The 26,272-nt window shown below is 38.9% G+C and overlaps 1 protein-coding gene across 3 annotated transcripts in view; it reads left to right on the top strand.

Moving 5' to 3' along the window:
• The window catches only part of CDK5RAP1 (CDK5 regulatory subunit associated protein 1), a 64,244-nt gene that overhangs the window by 5,579 nt on the left and 32,393 nt on the right, over positions 1–26,272 (top strand). For all 3 annotated transcript variants that reach the window (XM_061437286.1, XM_061437284.1, XM_061437285.1), the window contains 10 exons: positions 105–139; positions 1,164–1,264; positions 3,370–3,580; positions 5,108–5,228; positions 6,595–6,825; positions 7,885–7,982; positions 8,645–8,700; positions 15,138–15,268; positions 18,112–18,261; positions 22,364–22,504. In XM_061437286.1, coding sequence (XP_061293270.1) covers positions 105–139; positions 1,164–1,264; positions 3,370–3,580; positions 5,108–5,228; positions 6,595–6,825; positions 7,885–7,982; positions 8,645–8,700; positions 15,138–15,268; positions 18,112–18,261; positions 22,364–22,504 — 1,275 coding nt within the window. The remainder of the gene's footprint in view (positions 1–104; positions 140–1,163; positions 1,265–3,369; positions 3,581–5,107; positions 5,229–6,594; positions 6,826–7,884; positions 7,983–8,644; positions 8,701–15,137; positions 15,269–18,111; positions 18,262–22,363; positions 22,505–26,272) is intronic.

Here is a 26,272-nt window from a genome sequence, read left to right as displayed (position 1 = left end):
GTGTTTCACCATAATCTGGGGGAAAATAATGGACTGTGGGCAGTGATTCTACAAGGCTGATTTTAAAGATCATAATTTTCCTTTTTTCCTTGCTCTCTACCCAGGCTGATGTGATTCTCCTCGTCACATGTTCTATCAGGTGGGAATTTATTCTTTACCTAGAGAGTGAATAAATCTTGTGTAAAATGCCAGAGCCAGCAGTGCCAGGGTGACCCAACCCGTGGAGATGAGGCAGCAGGTTTGCAGTTTTCCAAGTGAATATAGTACTGATAGAATGTCAGCATTTGCTGAGCGTATACCTTGCGTCAGGTCCTGTGCTGAGCACTGTATGTGCACTGACTGATTCTCATGACAACCCTCTGAGGTAGGTGCTGTTATTGAACTCATTTTATCGATGAGGAAACCGAGAGTGTGCTGAGTCGCCCAACATTTCCTGGGGTTTTTCTTGCACATGTTTATGCTGTACCTCACATCATAAGGGCTAGGTCCAGTCAGTGGCTAGGGACAGAGTTCTTCTGACAGAGATGGGTGGCATCCATCACAAGTGAACATACCCTGCTTATTACTTTGTTCCTGTGTACATGGCATGTTAGTGTTGTTTCCTCAGCTGGCTGTATTATCAGTCAATCCAGCATTTTTGTTCTGAGGGTCTTGCAGGACATTGAACTAGGCGCTTTGGGAGATTCAGAAATGAACCTTTCCTCCATGGAGCCCGACTTTACGGAACTTAGTCTGATATGGGAACTAAGACATACGCAAATAGCTCTAACATCTGGCAGAAAGCACTAGCTAAAAAAAAAACAGTAAAAAGGAGAAATTGCTGAGTACAGGGAAAAGAATAGTTAAAGTGATAGGAGAACAAACTCTCCAACCAAGGAGAGTTTGGGAAGTCTTTGTGAAATAGGTTGTTTTTAAGTTTGGCTTAAAGGCTCATCAGGCTTTGCAGATGTGTAGGGAGGACTCATCTTAGGAATGGATTTGGCTGCACTGTTTGTGAAATGTTAGCTCCTGACCAGGGATCAAACCTGTGCCCTCGGCAGTGAAAGCTTGGAGTCCTGGCCCCTGGACCACCAGGGAATTCCCATTCCCCCCGTTGTCATGCTCTTTTAGGTTGCTCTGTAGTTGATTTTCAGGTTCAGGTCTACCTTTTTTGATCTTTGTAGGGAGAAGGCTGAACAGACCATCTGGAATCGTTTACATCAACTCAAATCCCTGAAGTCCAAACGGCTCCGCTCCCGAGTGCCTCTGAGGATTGGGATTCTAGGTATCTGGTAATTTGCAGGTTTTGTGAGCTTTTTGAGACTTGGGCACTGTGTAGCTTCATACGCTAGAGTTTCCCTTAGATGCTAGATTCTCAGTCTTATACATCCCATTCAGCCCTTGTACTTTATGTCAGAAGCTATAGAATTAAATGAGATGAAGCTCATAAAAGGACTTTTCTTAGTGCCTGGAAAATAACAGGTACTCAGCAAGTGATCTGTCCTTCCTAGTCTAATGTGGCTTGTGGTAGCACAGAGTAATGGATAGGAGAGAGTTTGGAGTCTGAAGGGACAGTTTGAATTTATCAGGTAGATCTCTTTCATCTTGACTCCTAAAACATGCCCAAGTGAAGATCCAGCTATGCACTGACCAATATGATAGCCACTAGTCACATGTGGTCATTTAAATTTAATTACACTTAAATAATATTAAAAATGCATTTCTTCAGTCTCACTAGCCACATATTGACTGCTTATTAGTCACACTTGACTAGTAGCTGCCAGTTTGAACAGCATAGATAAAGCACATTTCCTTCATCTTTAGACAGTTCTATTGGGCAGCTCTGATCTAGAGAGCTGGGAGGCATATTTCAAAAATAAATATTCGGTACCTTCGTGGTCCCAGAATTTAGTCAATGTATTTAACCTTAAAAATAGATTGTGTCCATTGTGGAATAGTTAAGTCCTCTTGATGATGGATCAAAACAAAGGTTGGAGCTTATTCTTTTACACAGATTAATGTACTAAGTGAAGCAGAAAGATGGACGGATTAGCTAGGATGTTTTGTTCCATTTCAATTCCTTCATCATAGGACTTACATATATCTGTTTGGAGTGTTAGAAATCTCCAAAATAGTTTGTTTTTTAAATTGTAGTAAAGTATATGTAACATAAAAAGGTTTACCTTTTGAACCTCTTCCAGAGGCACAGTTAGTTCAGTGGTATACAGTATAGTCACATGGTTGTGCACACATTACCACCATCCATTTCCAGAACTTTTTCTTCTTCCCAAGCTGAAACTCCATACCAATTAGGTAATGACTCTCCCGTTCCTCCCTCAGTTCACTTGCTGGCAACAGCCATTCTGCTCTCTGCCTTGATGAATTTTAGTGCTCTGGGTACTTCATAGAAATGGAATCATACGGTATTTTTGTAACTGGCTTAGCACAATGTCCTCAAAGTTCATCCAGGTGGTAGTATGTATCAGAATTTCCTTCCTTTTTAAGGCTGAGTAATATTCCATTGTATGTATGACATCTGTTTATGGACATAGGTTGCTTTCACTCTTTGGCTATTGTGAATGATGCTGCTATAAACATGATTATACAATCAAGAATTGTTCTTAAATGTTTTTAAAGGGTATTACTAAGAAAATGGACTTTCAAATTCTATTTTTTTACTAATGGCAATGGTTTTCTTGGTTATAGAAGATGCCAGCATAGATGATAACTCATTTTTTACAGGTTTTGATAAGTATTACAGGTGATAGGAGGAGTTCCCAGGTGGGTAAAGCACTCACCTACCAGTGTAGGAGATATAAGAGGTGTGGGTTCGATCCCTGGGTTGGGAGGATTCCCTGGAGGAGGGCATCACAACCCACTCTAGTATTCTTGCCTGGAGAATCCCATGGACAGAGGAGCTTGGTGGGCTACAGTCTATGGAGTCACTGAGTTGAACACGACTGAGCGACTGAGCACACACGTACACATGGGCAACAAGAAAGAAAAAGAGTGTAAGGACAGTTGTATATAGGTGAATTTTATTTAAAAAAATAAGTTTTTGACACAAAATAGTTTTTATTTATAGTACCAAGTAATTTTCAATTGAAAAAAGAGGTGGTTCATGTCTAGAAATGTTTTTGGATGGTGGTTTAATTTTTGTCAGGCACGTAATTGAATTGCTGTAGAGCCCTTTTCCTGGTTTTCTTATATAGAAATACGCAGGTTCCAGAGGTATAGAGTGTTGGGCAAATTTAAGGAGTGATGCTAAATTCCTGGAGAAGTTTCTATGCTTTCGCCTTTGATCCACCTGGAGAGAATGTGTACTGGAAAGAAGTTGTGAGACCAGATGAATTTGGGAACGGGTCTCAGCGTATTTGTTTTCCCTCCCAGGCTGCATGGCTGAGAGACTGAAGGAGGAGATCCTCAACAGGGAGAAAATGGTAGATATTTTGGCTGGCCCAGATGCCTACAGGGACCTTCCTCGATTGCTGGCTGTTGCTGAGTCAGGCCAGCAAGCTGCCAATGTGCTGCTGTCTCTGGATGAGACCTATGCTGACGTCATGCCAGTCCAGACGAGCCCCAGTGCTACCTCTGCCTTCGTGTGAGTCACTGACCAGGAGATGGGGAGTCAGCTTCTCTTTCCTTACTTTTAAAGTAACATCTTACCTTTATTACATTAAAAAATAATGCACATAGTAAAACTAAAGACAAAAAATGGTATAGTAAGACTCCTCAGAACTCTCATCCTCAGTCTCCTAGACTAACTCTGAGGCAGCCGTGTTTGTAGTTCCTTATATAATCCTTTCAGAAGTATTCTTTGCACATGCATTCATATATATTATATGGACTCTTTTCTACCCTCCCGTCTCTTACTTTTTCTACTTAAGAAAATGTTTTGGGCTTAACTGATCCTTTTGTCCATCCCTTAATCTTTTAACTTAAAAGATCTGATGACAAAATAGTTCATATTTGTTGAAGAATATGTGGAAAGATAGAAAAACATAGAGAAGTGAGTAAGAATTACTTACACGTTTTACCACCTAATGATAAACACTATTATCATTTTGGTGTATATCATTCTGTTCTTTCCTCTGTGTTTGCGTGTGTATGCTTTGTATGTATTTATTCATAAAAATTGGCTCTTGATATACTTGGTTTTATACGTTTTCTTATTTAAAATGATGAACATTTGTTAGGAAATTTTCTGTAACAGATTGGCGAATAGGCTTATAGCCTGTTCTTGTAAATAAAGTTTTATTGTAATACAGTCATGCTCATTTGTTTACATATTGCCTGTGACTGCTTTTGCCACTACAGTATTAGTATGGTTTATAAAACCTAAAATATTTACTATCTGGATTTTTTACAGAAAAAGTTTGCAACCTCTCATTTTAATGGCTATCCAATACTCTGTTGTTGGAATGCTTAATAAAAAAATTAATAGCTAATATTTATTCGAGTTCTTCAGTGAACATCTTCAATACATAGCTATCCATAATTGTTTCCCTAAGATAAGTTGAGGCTTTCATATATAGGACACAAATGAAAGAGAGTGATGTAGCTTAGATACTTGGCATTTGGATCAGGAATGAGTGAGAGATGCAGAACCTTACATTTTAAATCCAGGTCTCTACTCGTTATGTACTCTTTGGTAATATTTATTTTTTCTGGTCTGGATTTAAGGAATTCAAAAATATGTAAATATGAACAGTAGAAAGTCCAAATGTGCAAGCTCTGTACCCCTTCCTCCACTGCTGTGCTTCCCTGGGGTAACCACAGTACAGTTACAGTTTGGTTTACATCCTGTGATTATCAGATAATACTTTTTTTTTTGGCCGTGTCATGTTTCTTGTGGGATCTCAGTTCCCTGAGCAGGGATTGAACCCAGGCCATGGCAGTGAAAGCCTGTAATCCTAACCACTAGGCCACCAGGGAACTCCCAACTAATAGTTTTTAAAGATAAAAATGTCTGCTTTGTTGCTTCTTAGATCTCAGATTGGTCCTGTGTGAGCATGTTGCCAAGAGAATTCAGAGCTAAAGGATAAATGCCAAGGGAGCTGTGACCTTCTCCTTGGGTTGGACCAGATCGTCCTGCTCCTTTACTGAGTTCTGGCGCTTTCCTCCCCAGGTCGATCATGCGAGGCTGTGACAACATGTGCAGCTACTGCATCGTTCCTTTCACACGTGGCCGGGAGAGGAGTCGGCCTGTTGCCTCCATTCTGGAGGAAGTGAGGAAGCTTTCTGAGCAGGTGAGAAATCTTCCAGCCCTTCTGGCTGTGAGTGTGTTTGTTGGAGGATGAGGACAACTTTTCTGTAGTTTTACAGCCTGTGCTGTCTCTCAGCTGTACATGTTTAGAACCATACCTGACCAGAAAGAAATTCCTGGGTATACATCTTGGGTTGCTGCCCACAAAGTTTAGGCAGATCCACAGAGAGGTTTCCTTAGGAGGGAGTACGGTAGAATGGAGAGAGCATGAATGAAGTGATTTTGAATTTGGGCTCCACCATTCTCTGGCTTGATGTGTGTGTAGAGAGAACAGATGTGTGAATGTGAATGATAAAGAAATGAGGCACAATGTTAACAATTACTGAGTCTGGGCAAATAGTTTATGGGCGTTTTTTATACCATCTCAGTTTTTCTGTAAGTTTGAAATTATGTCAAAATAAAATAATAAAAAATAGTCTTTATAGCAACCATTTTTCTTTTACTTTCTGAAATTTTACAGTGTAGATTTTCAAACAGACAAGTTGAAAGATTAGTAAACATGATTATTGACATTTTGTCGTATGTTTTTTATCTGCCTATCTCTGCAGATATATAAATATACTTTTTTCTGAACCATTTGAGAGTAAGTAGTAGTCATCAGGCCCTTTTGCCCTGCATCTGTCAGTATGCATCTTCTCAGAAGGAAGAATTTTTCCCTTCATAACCATAATACCATTATCATAAGTAGGAAACAGTTAACTAGTATATTCTAACATGTAGCCCATATTCAAAATATCTTAATTATCCAAAAATGTCTTATTACTGTTCTATTTTTAAGCCAAGATCCCATTAAGATTTATATAGTTTCATTTGATTGTATATAATATACCTTCAATCTCTCTTAACCTAAAACAGTCCTTTCACTTTTTTGTTTTTTGTCTTAAACGATGCATTAGACATATCTCCATTTGTTTGTTTCCTCATGTTGTTATTTAAAATATTCCCCTGAATTCTGGTAAACTGAAAGTTAGGTGTAAAAGCTTGATTGGATTTAGACTAAATATTTTTGGCAACAGTACTGCATAGATAATGATTATATAACATTCAAAGGACAGAATGGTATCATAATTTGATTTTTGGTGTTATAAATTAGCTGTTATTTTTGAATATTGGGTTTGTATCCAGCTTTTTTGCTATTTTTAAAAATGCTTTGAAGATTTTTACATATGGTTTTATCCTGAAGTTCAGTTCTTTGGACACGATGCCCAAGATGAAATTATTGAGTTAAAGAGGGAGTATATTTATGGATGACTCTTCGCAGGTTTAGCTAATTTTAGTTGGAGATTTGGCATAACGCTGCCATACAAGTTTTAAAATTGCTTCCAATATATTTATATTTCCTTTTTCAGGGGCTGAAAGAAGTGACACTCCTTGGTCAGAATGTTAATAGTTTTCGGGACAATTCAGAGGTCCAGTTCAACAATGCAGTGTCCACCAACCTCAGCCGTGGCTTTTCCACCAACTATAAAGCCAAGCAGGGAGGCCTTCGTTTTGCTCACCTTCTGGATCAGGTGTCCAGAATAGATCCCGAAATGAGGATTCGTTTTACCTCTCCCCACCCTAAGGACTTCCCTGATGAGGTGAGTATTGATAGTTTACTGTGCCAGATTGACATCAGTGTCCCTAAGAATGCCAAAGGTTGGAGGCAGTAGGGTGTGGCAGAGGCATCTGTCCTCAGAGGTCGGGGGATCCTGAGGTGTGTTACTGTGTTGCCCTCTGAATCTACCCCCTTATGGAAAGATTTGAAGTCCACCAAGGTGGAGGAAGGTGTAGGATCGATAGTGAGGCCATCAGTGGACCGTGAGGGCTGTGCAGAGAGGTTTTATTACAAGATGGTATGGGGAGGGCAGGTAGGGAGGCAATGTGATGCAGCAGCAAACAGTTTAGACTTTGGCCTCAGACAGAGCTGAGTTCAGTCCTGGCTCTTCCACTGCTTTACCAGTTCAGTTCAGTTCAGTTCAGTTGCTGTCTTGTCCGAGTCTTTGCAGCCCCATGAACGGCAGCACGCCAGGCTTCCCTGTCTGTCACTAACTCTTTACCAGTAGAGATGACCTTTTCAACTTGTCATCTTCATTTGTAAAATGGTTAATAATCACTGCCTGCTTTGCGTTGTTGGGAAAGTTTTTTGTTTTGGTGAAATATCTGTCTTTTGGCCCCACCCCTACTTTTTCCCCTCTGAAATATTTGTCTTATTGAGTTGTGAACGTTCTTTATGTACTCTTGGTAAGAATCATTTGTCAATACATTTTTTCAAGTATTTTCTCCTAGTTTTAGTTTCTTGATTGTATCTTTTAAAGGGGCTAATTAGTTTATAAGCTAGGTGAGACAAATGCTGTTTTTCCTTTCTGATCTGTGTTGGCACTGTCCTTGTATAGCCTCGTGACCTGAATCTGACCTCTGCTTGCTTTCTTCACTCTTTAAAAGTAGTAAAAGTAGAGAGATACCATCAGGTGAAATGTCTGGGACAGACGGAACATGGCTTGAGCAAAAGTAAAGAATTTGGGTGGTTTATATATTTGGTTTTGTCAGCCTCTTAATTCTTAAAAATTAACCTTGGTGGAGAAACAGTGGGAGTGGTATTCCTTTCTGTGATTCTTTGGTGAGATTTTGATGACCTTTAATGTGTTATATTTGACCAGGTACTGCAACTGATTCGTGAGAGGGACAACATCTGTAAACAAATCCACCTACCAGCCCAGAGTGGAAGCAGCCGTGTATTGGAGGCCATGCGGAGGGGGTCAGATTTGCTTGGGGAGGGGTGTTCCATACCAATCCATGTTTAAGGACCAAGCAGTGTCTAAGAACCTAGGATAGTGTGTGGCACATGGTAGCTGCTCAGTAAAGATTTATCACATGAGTAAACTGATGGACTTTATAACTTGCTTTGTTCATTCTATAAGTATAGACTGAGGATTGGATCACTCATTTGTTTAACATGTGTCTCATTAAGCACCTACTGTGTGGCACACTGAGACTTTTAATCTTTATAGCTTCTGTGTGTTTACTTACTCTGGAAATAGTATAGCAAAGATAAGACTGAAAGGAGAAAGTGACAGATGACACTGTAAAGAACTAGTGATTTACCTTGTATTCCACGTATATTCCACATTGGCAAAGAATCTTAGAAATATTAAGTATTAATTTGTCTTCATTTCTTAGTTACATAAAAATGGCTATTTAAAATTGCATTCTTGAATTAAAATTTTATAGGCTCTGGATTAGGTTACAGTACAGGATTTGGATCTGAAGGGCTCTTTAGAATATTTTAACTTACTCTTGTACTGTCCTGTGTGAATGTAAAGTGATTATGTGAAGTAATTCATAGTATTATCTTCTTATAGCATTCATTTAAAGAAGATTGGTTCATTTGAGCTTTTTCTTTTTGTTTTTTTATTGCAGGTATTCAAGAGAAGCTTATGTGGAATTAATTCATCATATCAGAGAATCTATCCCAGGTACATTTAAGAAACATATTTTGCTGGGCATGTTACTTCACCAGTGACCCCTAGTCTTTTTGGTTGGATACAGGCAACACTTGTGGAAGTACATGGTGTTGCCTTCAACACTTCTTTTACTGTTCTTCATTTCTCTCTTTCTCTTACTTCTTTCTGACCAAATATCTTGGTCTTGCTAGAAATACTCAGAGATATGAATTAGATTGTGGCCTCAATCTAAAGAGATTCCTTTTCTAGAGTTTTTATGTTTCTGAACATGAGAGAGACCTTGTTTCTGCTCGTTAGCAGCAAAGTTATGGTCTAAATTAGTTCTGATTTTGGAGCAATTGATATCTTTTTTTTTAAACTTCTGTTTTGTACTGGGGCCAGTTAACAGTGTTGTGGTAGTTTCTGGTGAACAGTGAAGGATTCAGCTGTATGTGTATATATGTATGTGTTCTCCCTCGAACCCATCCCATCTAGGCTGCCAAGGACATTGAGCAGAATTCTATGTGCTATACAGTAGGTCCTTGTTGGATACCCCTTTACTCTGTAGTTTTTTAGATCTGTTGACAGTGTCTACATTGTTTTACAAATTTCTAATTACTGTAATGTGTTCTTCACTAAAACTTCCATTTGGATGGGACAGGATAGTGTGGAGGTTCTCTGGGCTGTAGTTTCCTCTTCTATAATGTGGAACTAATAGTACTCACCTTATTGGATTATTAGGATAATTAAAGTGTGTTGGAATGTTGTGTTTCATTTCAGAAGTATATGTTTGTATGAGGTACTCAAAACATTCTGCATGATAGATCACATACTGGGCCACAAAGCAAACCTCAGTAAATTTAAGAAAATTGAAATCATATCAAGCATCTTTTTCAGCCACAACTCTATGAAATTAGAAATCAGCTACAAGAAAAAAATTGTAAAAAACCCACACATGTGGAGGCTAAACAATGTTACTAAACAACCAGTGGATCACCAAAGAAATCAAAGAGGAAATCAGAAAATTCCTAGAGACAAATGAAAATGAAAACATGATGATCCAAAATCTGTGGGACGTCGTGAAAGCAATTCTAAGAGGGGAGTTTGTAGCAATACAATCTTATCTCAAGAAATAAGAAAAATCTCAATGAAATAACCTAACCTTATATCAAAAGCAGCTAGAGAAAGAAGAACAAACAAAACCCAAAGTTAGAAAGAAAGAAATCATAAAGATCAGAGCAGAAATAAATGAAATAGAGACAAAGAAAGCAATAGAAAGGACCAATGAAACTAAAAGCTGATTCTTTGAAAAGATAAACAAAATTGATAAACCTTTAACCTTTATCAAGGAAAAAAGGGAAAGAGCTCATTAAAAAAAATTAGAAATGAAAAGGAGAAGTTACAGCTGACACCACAGAGATAGAAAGGATCATAAGAGATTTCTTTAAGCAACTGTATACCAGTAAAATGGACAGCCTAGAAGAAATGGACACATTCTTAGAAAGGTAAAATCTTCCAAGACTGAACCAGAAAGAAAGAAAATATAAACAGACCAGTCATAAGTAGTGAAATTGAACTGAGATTAAAAAACTTCCAACTAAAGTCCAGGACCAGATGGCTCCACAGATGAATTTTATCACACATTTAAGAGAAGAATTAACACCTACCCTTCTGAAACTAGTGCAAAAATTGCAGAGGAAGGAATGTGCCCAAACTCATTCTATGAGGCCACCATCACCCTGATATCAAAACCAGAGAAGAAAAGACACCACCAGAAAAGAAAATTATAGGCCAATATCACTGACAAACATAGATGCAGAAATCATCAATAAAATAAGAGCAAACGGAATCCAGTAATACATTGAAAGGATCATATACCATGATCAAATCGGATTTATCCCAGGGATGCAAGGATTTTTCAATATCTGCAAATCAGTGTGAAACACCACACAAATTGAAGAGTAAAAACCATATTATGTCAATAGATGTGGAAAAAAAGCTTTTGACAAAACTGAAACAACTATTACGATAAAAACTCTCCAGAAAGTGGGCATAGAGAGAACCTTTCTCAACATAACAAAGGCCATATATGACAAACCCAGAACTAATATCATACTCAAGAGTGAAAAGCTGAAAGCATTTCCTCTAAGATCAGGAACAAAACACTTTTATTTGACATAGTTTTGAAAGTCCTAGCTGTGGCAATCAGAGATGGAAAAAGAAGAAATCCAGATTGGAAAAGAAGAAGTAAAACTGTCACTGTTTGCAGATGACATGATACTATATATTAAAAATCCTAAAGATGCTACCAGAAAACTACTAGAGCTTATCAGTGAATTCAGTGAAGTTTCAGGATACAGAATTAATATACAGAAATCTCTTGCATTTGTATACACTAAGAACAAAAAGATCAGAAAGAGAAATGAAACAATTTCATTTACCACTGTATTGAAAAGAGGAAAATACCCAGGAATAAACCTACATAAGGAGGCAAAAGACCTGTACTCTGAAAAGCATAAAACATTGATGAAAGAAGTTGAAGTGATACTAACAGTTGGAAAGATACACCATGTTCTTAGATTGGAAGAATAGTATTGTCAAAACAACTGTACTACCCAAGGCGATCTACAGATTCAGTGCAGTCCTTATCAAAAGTGCAATCTATCAAATTACCAATGACATTTTTCACAGAACTAGAACAAATAGTTTTAAATTTATTTGGAAACAGAAAGACCCCAAATAGCCAAAGCAATCCTGAGAAAGAAAAACAGAGCTGGAGGAATCAGGCTCCCTGGCTTTAGGCCATACTACAAAGCTATAGTCATCAAAACAGTATGGTACTGGCACAAAAACAGAAATAATAGATCAATGGAACAGAACAGAAAACTCCAAAATAGACCCACACACCTTTTGTCAGTTAATGTATGACAAAGGAGGCAAGAATATACAGTGGAGAAAAGACAATTTCTTCAATAAATGATTCTGGGAGTATTGGACAACTATATGTTAGTATATAAACTGAATTTTAAATCATAGCTACACTCAGATACATATTTATTAGGAACCATTACAGTCAACACATTCTTGCCAACAAGGTGTTTCTTTGTTCCTATAGCATAAAAATCCATGCTTTAGGATTCGATGAACTCTTGGAAAGCATTTTCTGCCTCCTGTTGGTTTTGGAAATGTTTTCTCTGCAAAGTTGTCAAGATGCTTGAAGAAGTGGTAGTTGGTTGGCGAGAGGTCACATGAATATGGCAGATTAGGCAAAACTTTGTAGCACAACTTTTGAAGTGTTAGTTGTCTCGTATGCAGTTAGGTTTTCTTGTGGAGAAGAAGCAGGCCCATTCTGTTGACCAATACCGGCTGTAGGCATTGCAGTTTTTGGTGCATCTCATCAGTGTGCTGAGCATACTTCTCAGATGTAATGATTTTGCTGGGCTTCAGAAAGTTGTAGTGAATCAGACTGGCAGCAGACCACCAAACAGTGACCATGACTTTTTTGGGTGCAAGTTTGGCTTGGGGAAGTGCTTTGGAGCTTCCTTTTGATCCAGCCACTGAGCTGGTCATCTCTTGTATACGATCCACTTTTTGTCACGTATCACAGTCTGATCAAGAAATGGTTCGGCATTGTTGTGTAGAATAAGAGAAGACAACACTTCAGAACAATGGTTTTTTAATTTCAGGTCAGCTCATGAAGCACCCACCTGTCGAACTTTTTCACCTTTCCAATTTCAAATGCTGAATAACCATAGACTGGTCAGTGCTGAGTTCCTCAGCAACTTCTCATGAAGTTGTAAGAGGATCAGCTTCGATGATTTCTCTAAGTTGTCGTTGTCAACTTCTGATAGCCATCCACTATGCTTCTCATCTTCAAGGCTCTCATCGCCTCTGCAGAACTTCATAACCACCACTCCTTTGTACATTTGTTAGCAGTTCCTGTGCCAAATGCGTTGTTGATGTTGTGAGTTGTCTCTGCTGCTTTATGAGCCATTTTGAACTCAAATAAGAAAATTGCTTGAATTGGTTTTTTGGTCTAACATCATTTCCATAGTCTAAAATAAATATAAACTTTTATATAAATAAAATTTTTATATAATATAAAAATTTAAAATAAAAATATATTAAAAAATTAAATTTATTTAAAATTTATTTAAATTTTTAAATTTAAAAATTTATTTAAAAAATATATTTTTATATTTTTAAAATATAAAATTTTTATATATAAACATATAAATATAAACTTTTTTAAGTCTAAAAAAATAAAAAAAATAAAAAATATAATAAATCATTAGCCCAAAAAACATAAAGCAAGAAATGCACATTAGAATTATTTGTAACATCTACATTTATACAGAATGTATTCATGTCAGACAGCAAATTCAAAAACTGCAGTTACTTTTGCACCAACTAATATAAAAAAATGAAATTAGAACATTCTCTAACACCATACATAAAAATAAACTAAAAATGGATTAAAGATCTAAATGTAAGACCAGATACTATAAAACTTACAGAGGGAAACATAGGCAGAACACTCTGTGATATAAATTACAGCAATATATATATATTTTTTTGCATACTGCTTGGCCTGCGGGATCTTAGTTTCTCAGTCAGGGGTTGAACCTGGGCTGTTGCAGTGAAAGCACCAAGTTCTAACCACTGGACTGCCAGGGAATTCCCACAGCACTACTTTTTGGATCTACCTCCTAGAGTAATGAAAATAAAAAATAAACAGATGAGACCTAGTTAAACTTAAAAGCCTTTGCACAGCAAAGGAAACCATAAACAAAACAAAAAGGCAACCCACAGGATGGAAGAAAATATTTGCAAATGAAGCGGCCAAGAGGGGATTAATCTCCAAAATGGACAAACCGCTTGTGCAGCTCAGTATCAAAAAACAAACAGCCTAGTCAGAAAATGGGCAGAATACATAAATAGACATTTCTCCAAAGAGGACATACAAATGGCCAGAAAGCATATAAAAAGATGCTCAAACATCGCTAATTATTAGAGAAATGCAGAGGGAAACTACAATGAGGTATCGCCTTACACTAGTCAGAATGGCCATCATCAAAAAGTCTTCAAACAGTGAATCTTGAAGAGAGTGTGGAGAAGAGAGAACCCTCCTAAACTGTTGATGGGAATGGAAATTGGTGTAGCTACTATGGAGAGCAGTATGGAGGTTCCTTAAAAAACTAGGTATTAAGTCGCTTCAGTTGTGTCCGACTCTGTGTGATCCCATGACGGCAGCCTACCAGGCTCCCCCGTCCCTGGGAGTCTCCAGGCAAGAACACTGGAGTGGGTTGCCATTTCCTTCTCCAATGCATGAAAATGAAAAGGGAAAGTGAAGTCGCTCAGTCGTGTCCGACTCTTTGTGACCCCATGGACTGCAGCCTACCAGGCTCCTCCGCCCATGGGGTTTTCCAGGCAAGAGTACTGGAGTGGGGTGCCATTGCCTTCTCCAATAGAACTATCATATGATCCAGCAATCCTACTTGTGGGCATGTATCTGGAAAAAAAACATAATCCAAAAAGAAAAGTGCATCCCAGTGTTCATTGCAGCACTATTCACAATAGTCAAGACATGGAAGCACCCTAAATGTCTCATTCCTTGATGGAGGAATGGCTGAAGATGTGGTGTGTATACACACACACACACACAAACGCACACACACACATACTGGAATATTACTCTGCCATAAAAATAATGAAATAATGCCATTTGCAGCAACGTGGATAGTCTGAGAGATTACCATACTAAAGTAAGTCAGAGAGACAAAGACAAATATATGATATCACTTATATACGGAATCTAAAAAGGTGACACAGATGAACTCATGAAACAGAAACAGATTCACAGGCTTTGAAAACAAACTTATGTTTACCAAAGAGGAAAAGTGGTGGGGAGAGTTATTCTGAGTTTGGGATTAACATATACACACTACTATATATAAAACAGATAGCAACAAGGACCCACTCTATAGCACAGTGATCTCAATATTGTGTAATAACCCATATTGGAAAACAGTCTGAACAAGAGTAGAAATATGTATGTGCATAACTGAATCACTTTGCTGTACACCTAAAGCTGACAACATTGTAAATCAGCTATACCCCAATATAAAAGATTAAAAAAAAAAAGTAAAAGCAGGACAGATTTGAAAATATGGACTCCTACTGTGTCCCTCTCCCTCAATCCAATGTTTGAAGTGAAAAATACCTTTTCTGATATGAAGCTGAGGGGAATGTAGACTGAGAAGCCAGGCTTTGGCTTTGGAATCTTGTCGATGAGCAGTCATGTCCCTCCTGGCTCTGTATTGATTGTTCTGTTTCACTTGCCACGTGGGTTAAATAGCTCTGGGAAGGCTGTACAGTCACTAGCCCTCCCTCTGAAATCTCCGAGTGCCACGGCCTCTCTCGAAGGTAAGCTGTGACAGTGACATGCTGTCATTTGTCGTGTGTCACAGGTGTGAGCCTCAGCAGTGATTTCATTGCTGGCTTTTGTGGTGAGACTGAGGAAGATCACCTTCAGACAGTGTCCTTGCTTCGGGAAGTTCAGTACAACATAGGCTTCCTCTTTGCCTATAGCATGAGACAGGTGAGTCCTGGACTGGGGGGAAGAGCTCATTCTAATTCTGAGACATCATTCCTGACCAGTTTCTGATTGATTGTGAACTGCTGGAAGAAAAGAAAGTGACAGCAAGGCTTTGCTTGAGAAACCACAGGGATCTTACATTCATTATTTTTTTTCTAATAAACCTATTTACTCTTTTACATAGTTCAGCAATTTGAGATGAAAAACAACTGCTTCTGCTAGTATTCCTCTTTATTAGAATATTTTAAAAAGTAATTGGTTAATTAACTTTTGGCTGTGCTGGGTCTTTGTTGCTGCACGGGCTTTTCTGTAGTTGTGGCGAGCAGAGTCTACCCCCTGGTTGACGTGCACAGGCTTCTCATTGTATAGCATGGCCTCTAGAGTGTCTGGGCTTCAGCAGTTGCAGCCCCCGGGTTCCAGAGCACAGGCTCAGTAGTTGTGACACGTGGGCTTAGTTGTCTCGTGTCATGTGGCATCTTTTGGGTCAGGGATTGAACCTGTGTCTGTTTTATTGGCAGGCAATTTTTTATCACTGAGTCCACCCTTTATTAGAATATTTAGAAGTATTGTTTAGAATTTGAAAGCGCAAGGAGGAGGGACACCATTCTCTTTAAAAGAAACTGCAAATCCTTTACTAACATGCAGAACTTTTTTGGCCTACAGATGTGATTTGTTTTATGGAAGCTCCGTGTTGCCCTCCCAGCCATACTCAACCATTAAAAAAGATATTTATTAGTGTTTATATACTTGGTTGCGTTAGGTCTTGGTTGTGGCACATGGGATCTTTGTTGCGGAACATGAACTCTCTCGTTGTGGCTCACATGCTCAGTAGTTGTGGCACTCAGGCTTAGTTGCTCTGCGGCGTGTGGGATCTTAGTTCTCTGACCAGGAATTGAACCCATGTCCGTTGCATTGCAGGGAGGATTCTTAACCACTGGACCACCAGGGAAGTCTCATCCTCAGCCATTTTTAATTTCCATTTTTCTAGGCCAAGTGAACCCACTGATATCTGCTTCAGAGTTTCTCTTATAAAACAATTCCCAGGAAAACAAAGCAGAAGGAGATGAGAAAGAAAGGGGCGAGTAATGTGTATTTCTTGCAGAGAGGAGTAGTCTTGGTTGCCTGCTATTTTCTTGATAGCAGGAATGAATTGCTTGGGTCTCTTATCATCTTCCCAGTCACCTCAGGGGTCACTTGATTTGTGTTTGGGCTGGAGACTGACGGACTTCCATGGCCAGGGAAAAGCTGTCTGATGAATGATTGAGCTGTGAATGTCATTCAGCTGTCTCTCATCACCCAAGCTAATTCATGTCTTTTAAAGCCCACTGCCAAGTGTTCTGTAGACAGTGTACGTGGGCCAGTGTGTGTATTGTTGCCTCTTACAGATTGTTTCAGGGATAAAGCATCAGAGGAGCTGTTGGCTTCCAATTTGCTTCGTATCAGAAGTCACAAATATGCAAGAGAAATTTCTCTTTAACTCTAGAGCTGGAGATGAGTTTTCAGTGTGTGGTGGAAGCATGTCCTACAGGCATTGCTTATGAATGTTGATTTAGGAATCTGTTTAATAATTCCTAGATTAGAGTGAAAGTCATAGAGACTTCATCAAGTAGCATAGTGGGTAAGAACAAACAGTCAAATTGTGCCTCTACCATTTAATGGCTATGTGACCTTGGAAAAAGTCTTTGCTTTCTTCATCTGTGAAAGGGAATAATGTTAATACCAACCTGATCAGATTATTTTGAAGCAATATATTAGCTCAATTAAATATATATAAAGCACTTAAAATAGTGCTATATAGTAGTTGAGTGCACAACAGAGGTAAATTATTATTGTTAATAATAAGACAGAATTAGAGTAAGCTCTGTGAAATAATTCTGTTGTAGAATTGTCTACCAGTTCTTCGTTTCCCTCTGGATTTGGTAGTTCTCTTAGAGCATTAGAGTTAGGCAGATTGGTTTGAATGTCCAGACTCTGGTGTATAGACTTCCCTCTTGTTTAGTTCTGTGGTTCTCCAGCTCTATTATGAGCTTGTGTTAATAAAGATATGTGTAAACGTGTGTATGTATATATTTATATATAAAGATGTATGTACACTATGATTTTGGATGATTTAAAAGTTTTTCAAGGATAACTTTTCTTTTATCTTTTGACTAGGTAATACATGTGCATGGTATAGAATTCAAAACATCAAAGTAGTGTGCAGTGCAAAGTAGTTGTTTTTTCTTCCGAGATTGCCTGGTTTTTCAGTTCCTTCTCTGAAGGCAACTGCTCTTAGCCACTTACTGTGTAACCTTCTGGAGATATTTCGTGTATTTATAAGTATATTTATATGTATTGTTTCTACAGCAAACTCGCTATACATGATGATCTGTACCTTGCTTATTTCTGTTCAGAGTATATTTTGGAGAGCAATCATAACTATATATACAGAGCTATCTCATTCTTTTTCACAGCTGTGTAATATTCCATTGTGTAGATAAACCATAATTTATTTCACAGGTTACTTATTGATAAACATTTACTTGCTTTGCATCTTGTGTCTTTATAAAACTGCTGCTCAGAAACCTGGTACATGAATTATTTAATATATGTGTGCTATAAAAGTGTCAAGAACAATTTTTGAGTCTATGGTTTTCATGTGCTAAATTTAGAGTTTAACCCTTGTAAAAATATGACTATTGCACTGTTACCTTTTTCTCTTAGAAGGCCTCTGAACTAGAGAACCGTCATGGTGTGGCTTGAGTTCCTGTAGATGTGTCTGTAAATTGCAGATTGGATGAGCATGTCTGCCTTAAAAATGGACTCTACAAGTCCTTGGTGACCTCCATCTCTCTTTTTTCAAATAGAAAACACGGGCGTATCACAGGTTGAAGGATGATATTCCAGAAGAGGTAAAATTAAGGCGTTTGGAGGAACTTATCACTGTCTTCAGAGAAGAAGCAACAAAAGCCAACAAATCCTTTGTGGGTTGTACGCAGCTGGTGCTGGTGGAGGGGGTGAGGCTATGTGTATATGTATATTTTTTGTTTGTTTGTCTTTTTGTTTTTTAGAGCACAATATATCTGCCTTTATTTAGATCTTTGATTTATCTTACCAGTTTTTGAAGTTTTCAGCATATAGGTCCTGTACATGTTTTGTTAGATTTATACATTTTTTTTTTAGCTATTGTAATTGCTATTGTATTTTTCGTTTTGGGTGACCATGTATTCACTGTTAGTATGTAGAAATAATTGATTTTTTAAAAATAATTTTTATATTGTAGCCCATGATCTTGCTGAACTCAATAGTCCTAGGAGTTTTTTGGGTAGGTTCCTTGGGATTTTCTTAGCAAGTTATCATATTATTATTTGTTTTTTGTTTCTTCCTGTTGTTCCAGGTTCCTTCTTTTATTGTTTCCTTTTGCTTAGAGAACTTCCTTTAGACATTCTGGTAGTAGATTCTCTGTGTTTTCCTTCATCTTAGAATGTTGATTTCTTCTTCATTCCTGAAGGATATTTTTGTATTTAGTGGAAGGATTGGGGAAAAGTTTTTCTGCTGCATCTTTCTGGAAGCAGTATTGTGTGTATTTTGAGAACCAATTTTATTGTCTGTTTTCAGTCCTTTAAAAAAATCACACTGTCTTAGAAATATACTGCGTTTCAGAAAGTTTGGGCTTCTGTAGTCTTCCATGGTCAAGCTTGGGAATCTAGCCATCATTTGGTGCACTAAACAGTTAGGATAAGAAGGGGTGTTAGAGAACCTGACCTTCTGTGAGGCTGCATGTTTCAGCTCTTGAAGAGAAGGGGAAGGAGAGAGGCAGCGCCCTTTCTGTGACTCCTCACAAGTCCTGAGTTGAGCGAGTCCTGCTCCATGCCTTAGGATATGGCAGCTTCAGAATCACCAATTGCTTATTTGTGTTTGTTAAGGCTCTCCAGTAATGAGTAACTGTGGAAAATTTGTTCAAGCCAAAAGTAATTCTGCTTTGTGTAAGACTTCAGGAGGATATTGTGGAGCCCAGTGGCAAGAATACTGCCAGGTGTCTGGAGGGTACCGTCCGTACCCAATCTGGGAAGCCCCGAGGCTCAGACTTGCTTCTCTCCTCAGGTCAGCTTTTCCTGATTCTTCATCTGTGTGGCAGAGTACAGCAGCCCTATAGTTCTGTGTTTCATGGTATATAGTTCCAGCTAGTCACAGACCAACGTTGTGTTTTTCAGCTCCAATTCAAATTTCCAGGAGAGGGAGTCTCATCCGCTCAGCTTGGGCTAGGAATCTTCCTATGGTCTGGTCCAGCAGTTGCTGTTGGTTGATGATACTGAGCTGGTGAAATATCCCCAAAGTGTTTGCCTTAATAAGTGCTTTGCTATTTAGGGTATCAGCTATGATTCTGAAGATCTCCGTACATGAACGTGTCTATTAGCAGTCCTCATTTTGTCCAGTAGGAATTAGGTCTTACTGTAACCCCAGTTCTCCTCATACAAGATCTGGTACAGAATAGTGTACTTGCCATTTGATTGAATGAATAAGTACTCAGGTTACTAATCTTTGTCCATGACGTCATTGGCCCCATGGAGAGCACATGGTAATTATTTCAACCAAAACAAGTTTTTTTTTTTTTTTTTGGTCTTTATTTTATTTATAATTAAATTAAATTAAATTTTATTTAATTAATTAATTTGGCTGTGTGGAGACTCAGTTGGGATCTTCAGTCTTTGTTCTGGCATGCAGGGTCTTTTTTTAGTGGCATGCGGGATTTTTAGTGGCAGCACAGGACTCTTCGATCTTTGTTGTGACATGTGAACTCTTAGTTGCAGCATATGGGATCTAGTTCCCTGGCCAGGGATCGAAGCTGGACCCCCTGCATTGTAAGTGCAGAGTCTTAGCTCCTGGACCACCAGGGAAGTCCCAACAGTAGTTTCTTATTATTTTCAAATATCTAGTCAATGTTCTAGTTTCCCTCTTTGTCTTATAAATGTTCGTGGTTGGTTTGTTCAAATCATGGAACATGAATGCTGTCTCTTTAAAAAAATTTATTGTAAAGCCGTCACAAACATTGCAGAAAAGTAGCAGTATAGTACAAAGAACTTTTTTCTTTGAAGCATTTGAGAATAAGTTGCTCTGATGGTCCCAACTCCCCAAACATTAAAGTGTTTGTTTTGTGAGAACAGGAGCATTCTTCTAAATAACTATAGTACAACCATCAGAGTCAGAAAATTAAGCTTGTTAGATTATTACCATCCAGTCCTTAGACCTCACTTAAGTTTCTCCACTTATCTAAGAACCCGTCATTTATAAGAAAAAGATTCAGTTCAGTATCACATGTGTTGTCATTGTATCACTTTGTTGAAATTTAATGTGTTTTGGCATGGCTTTGTTTGTGTTTTGTTTGGAATATATCAAGGCTACATAATTTGTGGGTTTATACTTTTCATCAGATTTGGAAAACTTTCGTTTATTACTCTTCAGATATTTTTCTGTACCCCTCCTGCTTTCTCCCACCGCCTCCCCTTTCTTCTCTCCTCCAATCGCCCATGTGTCCAGCCACTTGATATTGTGTTGTAGGTCACTGAGGCTATTCAGGTTTTTTTTTTCCCTATCTTTTTTTTTTTTTTATATCTGTGCTTCACTTTGAATAATTCAGTTTCTATTACTCTGTCTTCAGTTTTGTTATTCTTTGACAGTGTCTCATTTGCTATTATGTATTGAATTAATACATTCAGATGTATATTTCATCTGTATAAGTTACATTTGGTTTTTCTAAAAACATCTAGTATTTCTCTCCTGCGTTCTTGTTTTCTTTTGAAACTTAGTATTTGAACTTAATTATAATAGCTGGTTTAATATCTTTGTGATAATCCCATCATTGCCATCATTTCTTGGTCTGCTTCATTGACTTTTTTCTTGATTATGAGTCACATTTTTCTGCTTCTGGGCGTATCTAGTGACTTTTGATTGGATGTTAGACAGTGTATTGTTGGACATTATTTTTGAATGTCTGGGATTTGTGTTGGGCTTTGTTTTAAAAAGCAGTTTCATTACTCGTGGTTTTGTCTGATCCTTTTAAGGTTTGTTTTTAATCTTTGCTAGAAAAGTTTTTTTATTCTAGGAAAAGTTTGGCCTTAGTACTAGATGTGGCTGTAGGTTCTAGAGTTGCTGCTGCATGTCCCAAAGAATCAATGAGGACTATTTGTTGCTAGATCAAATGATTCCCAGCCCAGTGTGAGATCTGGGAGCTAAACAGTTCTCAGCCAACCAATTCTTTGTCTGACTTCATGGCTTTTCACCCCCTCTTCTCTAGAACTTGCTCTGCAGTTTCTAGCTATTGCAGGTTCCCTGGACTTTGATCCATTTTTCCTCAGTTCAGAGAGAACCACCATGTTCTGCCTGAGGTCTCCCTCCCAACTTTGTGTTCTCTGGTCTGGCACATGTCTTCTGGTAGAACGCAGGGGTGATTCTCTCTATTTGTTTTCCTTCTCTTGGGGATCATAGTTTTACACAGTCTGTTGTCCAATATCAGAAAATAGGTTTTTCATGTATTTTGTCCAATTTCCTGGTTATTTAAGGCCTGAGGATGAATTTCGTTCTTGTCACTTCCTCATGACTGGAAGAGAAAGGCTTGTGTATGTTCTGGGGATTAATACCCAGAACTGCATACTGTATACTGATTTTATTATTTTCCTGGGCCAGTCGTTTATGTGTTATAATGGAGGCTCTGGCTTCCAGTCTTCTATTCACTGAGACCTGTAACCCAGGCCAGACAACCCGAGAACATTCCCGAGTGATTGCTATGAGACTCTGTGAAGTGAGAGTCATTTTACCGAATATATCACCCAAAAGCCATTGGCATCAAGCCTGTTGGAGGTTCATTCCTGTGAAAGGTAATTCTGTAATCAAAGACTCATTGATCGAGTCATTTATTAAATGGACATATTGTCAGCAAAACTTTATTGAGTTTCTGTCATGTGCCATTTACTGACCTCGTTGGTAAAGCAGTGGTGAAGCACTTAGTCTTAGGTGGTTCCTTGGTTAAAAAGTGCTCTATGGCTCAGACCCTTGGGGATCTGAGACAGACCAACAACTGATGACTGACAAATTCGTAACCTCTCCTCTGTCCTTTTGCAGCCCAGTAAACGCTCTGCTGCTGACCTGTGTGGCCGGAATGATGGAAACCTTAAGGTGATCTTTGCTGATGTAGAGATGGAGGATGCCACTGACTCTGGGCTCAGGGTCCGAGCTCAGCCTGGGGACTATGTGCTAGTGAAGGTAAGGGGTTCTTTTTGTGCTTTTGACTTGCACTTTGAAATGGGAGTTGGATTGGATAATTTGAGGGAATGAAGTTTTTTTTTCCTGGAGAAATTCTTTAGTAAGATAAAAATCTCTTCTCAACCCCACCAATGCAAGGGCACTTGAATTAAATTTTAGACTACTCCTGACTAGGCCTTCTGTTTTATTCTCTTCTCTCCTGCCCTGAAAGGATTATTTCTGGGAATTTAGTGAGGTTGGAATAACAGTAGCCAGTAGTTTTCTGCTGGAGAGAGGCCAGGAAGAGTAAGTTCTTATGTGAGTTGATAGTTCTCTCTGGCAGAGATGAGCATTCCCTTCGAGGTCTCTGATGCCCCAGACGTTCCTAACTTACAAGTTTCCTGCCTCCCTTCTCTGGACTATAGGTCTAGTTGAATGGCTGTGGGATTTTTTCCTCTCATTTCACTGAAGACATTCCCCCTTCCTGAGTTTCTTCTCTCTTCTCTTCCTTCTCTTACTACCGCAGGTCTGCCACTGCCATCTTCCTTTGTTTTCCTCATGTCCACTTTGCCCCAGTGCCAGGACATGTGGCTGATGTGTCCAGGCTGGCAGGACATGTGCTGATGAAGTGGGCAGGAGCACAAGTACTTTTCCAACACTGATCTCTGAGGCATCTGCAAAAGAGAGGTGGCAAGAGGGTGATTCTTCTACTGATGTCATTCAGAGTTATATTCTCTGCCCTGTTCCTTGGTGCCTCACCCTCTACTCTTCCGTCCTTGTTACTTCACCTCCTGCTTGAATCATCATAGGAGCCATGGTTCATGGTATGCAGCAGACGGAGTCTCATTTCCTTGGTGTGTAACTTCTGTAGATTGGCCTGGAAATTTTACCAGCGCTCAGAACTTTTCTGTTCTGTCCATCTGATAAAATCAGTGATTTTGTAGGTGGGGGACTTCTGTGATCTCATTCCTTTCTGGCCTTGTTCGGACAGGGGATTGTCTTACTTTCAGCATTGCCTAGAGGTTTCTTCAGGAGAGGAATTCCTACTAGGTAGCCACCTGATTGATGTGGAAAGTCTCTCATAGGCTTTTCCACTTGTTCTTTCTTTCTTTTTGACAGTGTCTTATTTTCTTCGTCATCTTCTGAATTTTGCTTCTTTGATTTTCAAGTTGATTTTTCATGCCTCTTCCTATTCTCTTTCTACTATAGATAAAGGTTACTTGATAAAAGGGATGACATTAGTGGGTTGGGTTATAATGTTAGAATGATGATATTCTTCTGTAAAATGGAAAAATTCCATTTGTCAAGAAAGACAGAAAGGTGATACTTGGGACTCTTGTTGTTGTTCCAAAGTGACATAATAAACCCGACGAGTAAGATTTAGTGGAGGGAGCAAGATAAAGGAGAAACTGGAACCAGGGCTCTGTTGGCTGTTTCTGTCACTCGTGTCTGCTCTTCTCATCTCTCTCCACTGAGAAGGTCTCTGGGCTGTACTAGAACCATTTCCTCATAAATTCCGTTTTCTTGTTGCCCTTTCTTCTGTGGTGCTTATTTGGCTAGTCTCCAACCTTGGTGAAAATGATTATCTGCTTACTTTGTATCTGCGTGAAAACAGCTGAATATTGTTGGGGAAGAGCACCCAGTTAATCTGTATGACATAGGTTAAGTCCGATGATGGTGACTGAAAAACTCAGAATACACTGGTTTAAATAAGCAGAAGTTCTCTTTCTCATAAAAATCTAGATATATGAAGGTCCAGGACTGGTGATTGTGATGGCTCCATGATCACCAAGGGTCTCAACTGCTTCTATCCTTTGCTCTTCTCTGTGTGGCCTCCATTCTCATGGTCATCTTATGATTCAAGATGGCTGTTGCAGCAACCATGTCCATATCCTAGCTTGTAGGAAGCAAGAAGAAGAGAGGTGAAGGGCTTGCCCTCTTCCTTTCAAGACACTTTGCAGAAGTTGCACAAAAAGGCTGCAAAGTAGTTGGGAAGTATGGTCTTCATTCTGAATGACCTCATGCCCAGTTAAAAATGGGTAATTCTGTTACTGAGGAGGAAGAGGAGAACTGTTGGGGGACGAGAAACGGTCTCTTCACAGACACCAACTGCACTCAGTTCACATTTATGCCATGAAGTTCTAGTTGAACGCTCAGCATGGCCCTGAAATCCTAATTTTACAGTATTTTCCCAGTAAATCACTGCAGATGGTGATTGTAGCCATGAAATTAAAAGACGCTTACTCCTTGGAAGGAAAGTTGTGACCAACTTAGACAGCATATTAAAAAGCAGAGACAATACTTTGCCAACAAAGGTCCGTCTAGTCAAGGCTATGGTTTTTCCAGGGGTCACGTATGGATGTGAGAGTTGGACTGTGAAGAAAGCTGAGCGCCAAAGAATTGATGCTTTTCAACTGTGGTGTTGGAGAAGACTCTTGAGAGTCCCTTGGACTGCAAGGAGATCCAACCAGTCCATTCTAAAGGAGATCATTGGGTGTTCATTGGTAGGACTGATTTTGAAGCTGAAACTCTAATACTTTGGCCACCTGATGCGAAGAGCTGACTTATTTGAAAAGACCCTGATGCTGGGAAAGATTGAGGGTAGGAGGAGAAGGGGACGACAGAGGATGAGATGGATGGCATCACTGACTCAATGGACATGGGTTTGGGTGGACTCTGGGAGTTGGTGATGGACAGGGAGGCCTGTGTGCTACGGTTCATGGGGTCACAAAGAGTCGGACACGACTGAGCAACTGAACTGATCTGAACTCTTCATTCTCCCTAAGTCTTCACTCATGTCTTTAAATCCTAGTCGCAGCTATGTCTTTGTCTCATCTTGTGTAGAGAAAATAGATGCAGTCGCGTGACGTCTCACCGTCTCGTTGCTGTTTGCACCCACTCCGGCGCGTCTCCGCCTGTCCCTGCGGTCTGCTCGTGTGGGCTGTGTAGGAAGTGTCTGCGTCTTCTGTCACACTGCTGCTTGTGCTTTTTGCTTCCATGCCTTCACATCCTCTCCAGATTTGCATTTTTCTTCTCTCTCTCTTGTGTCCTAAACTTAATGTGGCCAAAATAGAATGAATTCTTCCCACTTTCCTGCAATTTTCTTCTTTTGAAGCCTCTTCCATCTCAGCAAATAGCACCACTCAGTTGCTAAAACCAAATATATAGGAATCATTCTAGATATTTATTTTCTTGTACTCCCCTTCAGTAGTTCATCTGTTTCAGCTCTACCTATGGAATATATCTTGGGTCTCTTTCTTTCTCTAAGCTGTCTTCTTGGTTAGCTTAGATTAGAGCAGCCTTTTCACACGTTTTCTTGTTTCTGTATTTTGAAAGTGAATTATTTTATTGAAGCATATCATAAATGTAGAAAATTGCTCCAAAGTGTACTTAATACTTGATGAATCATCACAAAGTGACCCTATCCATGTGACTGGCTCCTGAATCAAAAAACAATATTTTCAGAACCTCCAAAACCCCCTTCATGTTCCTACCGTACTCTTCTTCCCTCCATCCTAATTTTTAATACCATAGTTCAGTTTTGCTTATTTTTGATATAAAATTGAATCATACAGTGTAGATTTTTGATAACACGGATATTGTGCAGTTCATCTATGATAGTATTTATCCATATTATATGAATATACCACAATTTATATATTGTACTTTTGATGGCCATTTTGGTTGTTTTCCAGTTTGGAGCTATTATGAATAGAGCTGCTATGTATGCGTTATAGTGCATTTCTATAGGGTATATGGTTTGAAATTGCTGGGAAACTGGGTATATAT

The sequence above is a fragment of the Bos javanicus genome, chromosome 13 (genome assembly GCF_032452875.1).
Source record: "Bos javanicus breed banteng chromosome 13, ARS-OSU_banteng_1.0, whole genome shotgun sequence".
Classification (NCBI taxonomy): domain Eukaryota; kingdom Metazoa; phylum Chordata; class Mammalia; order Artiodactyla; family Bovidae; genus Bos; species Bos javanicus.
This window is presented reverse-complemented; position numbering and strand designations above follow the sequence as displayed.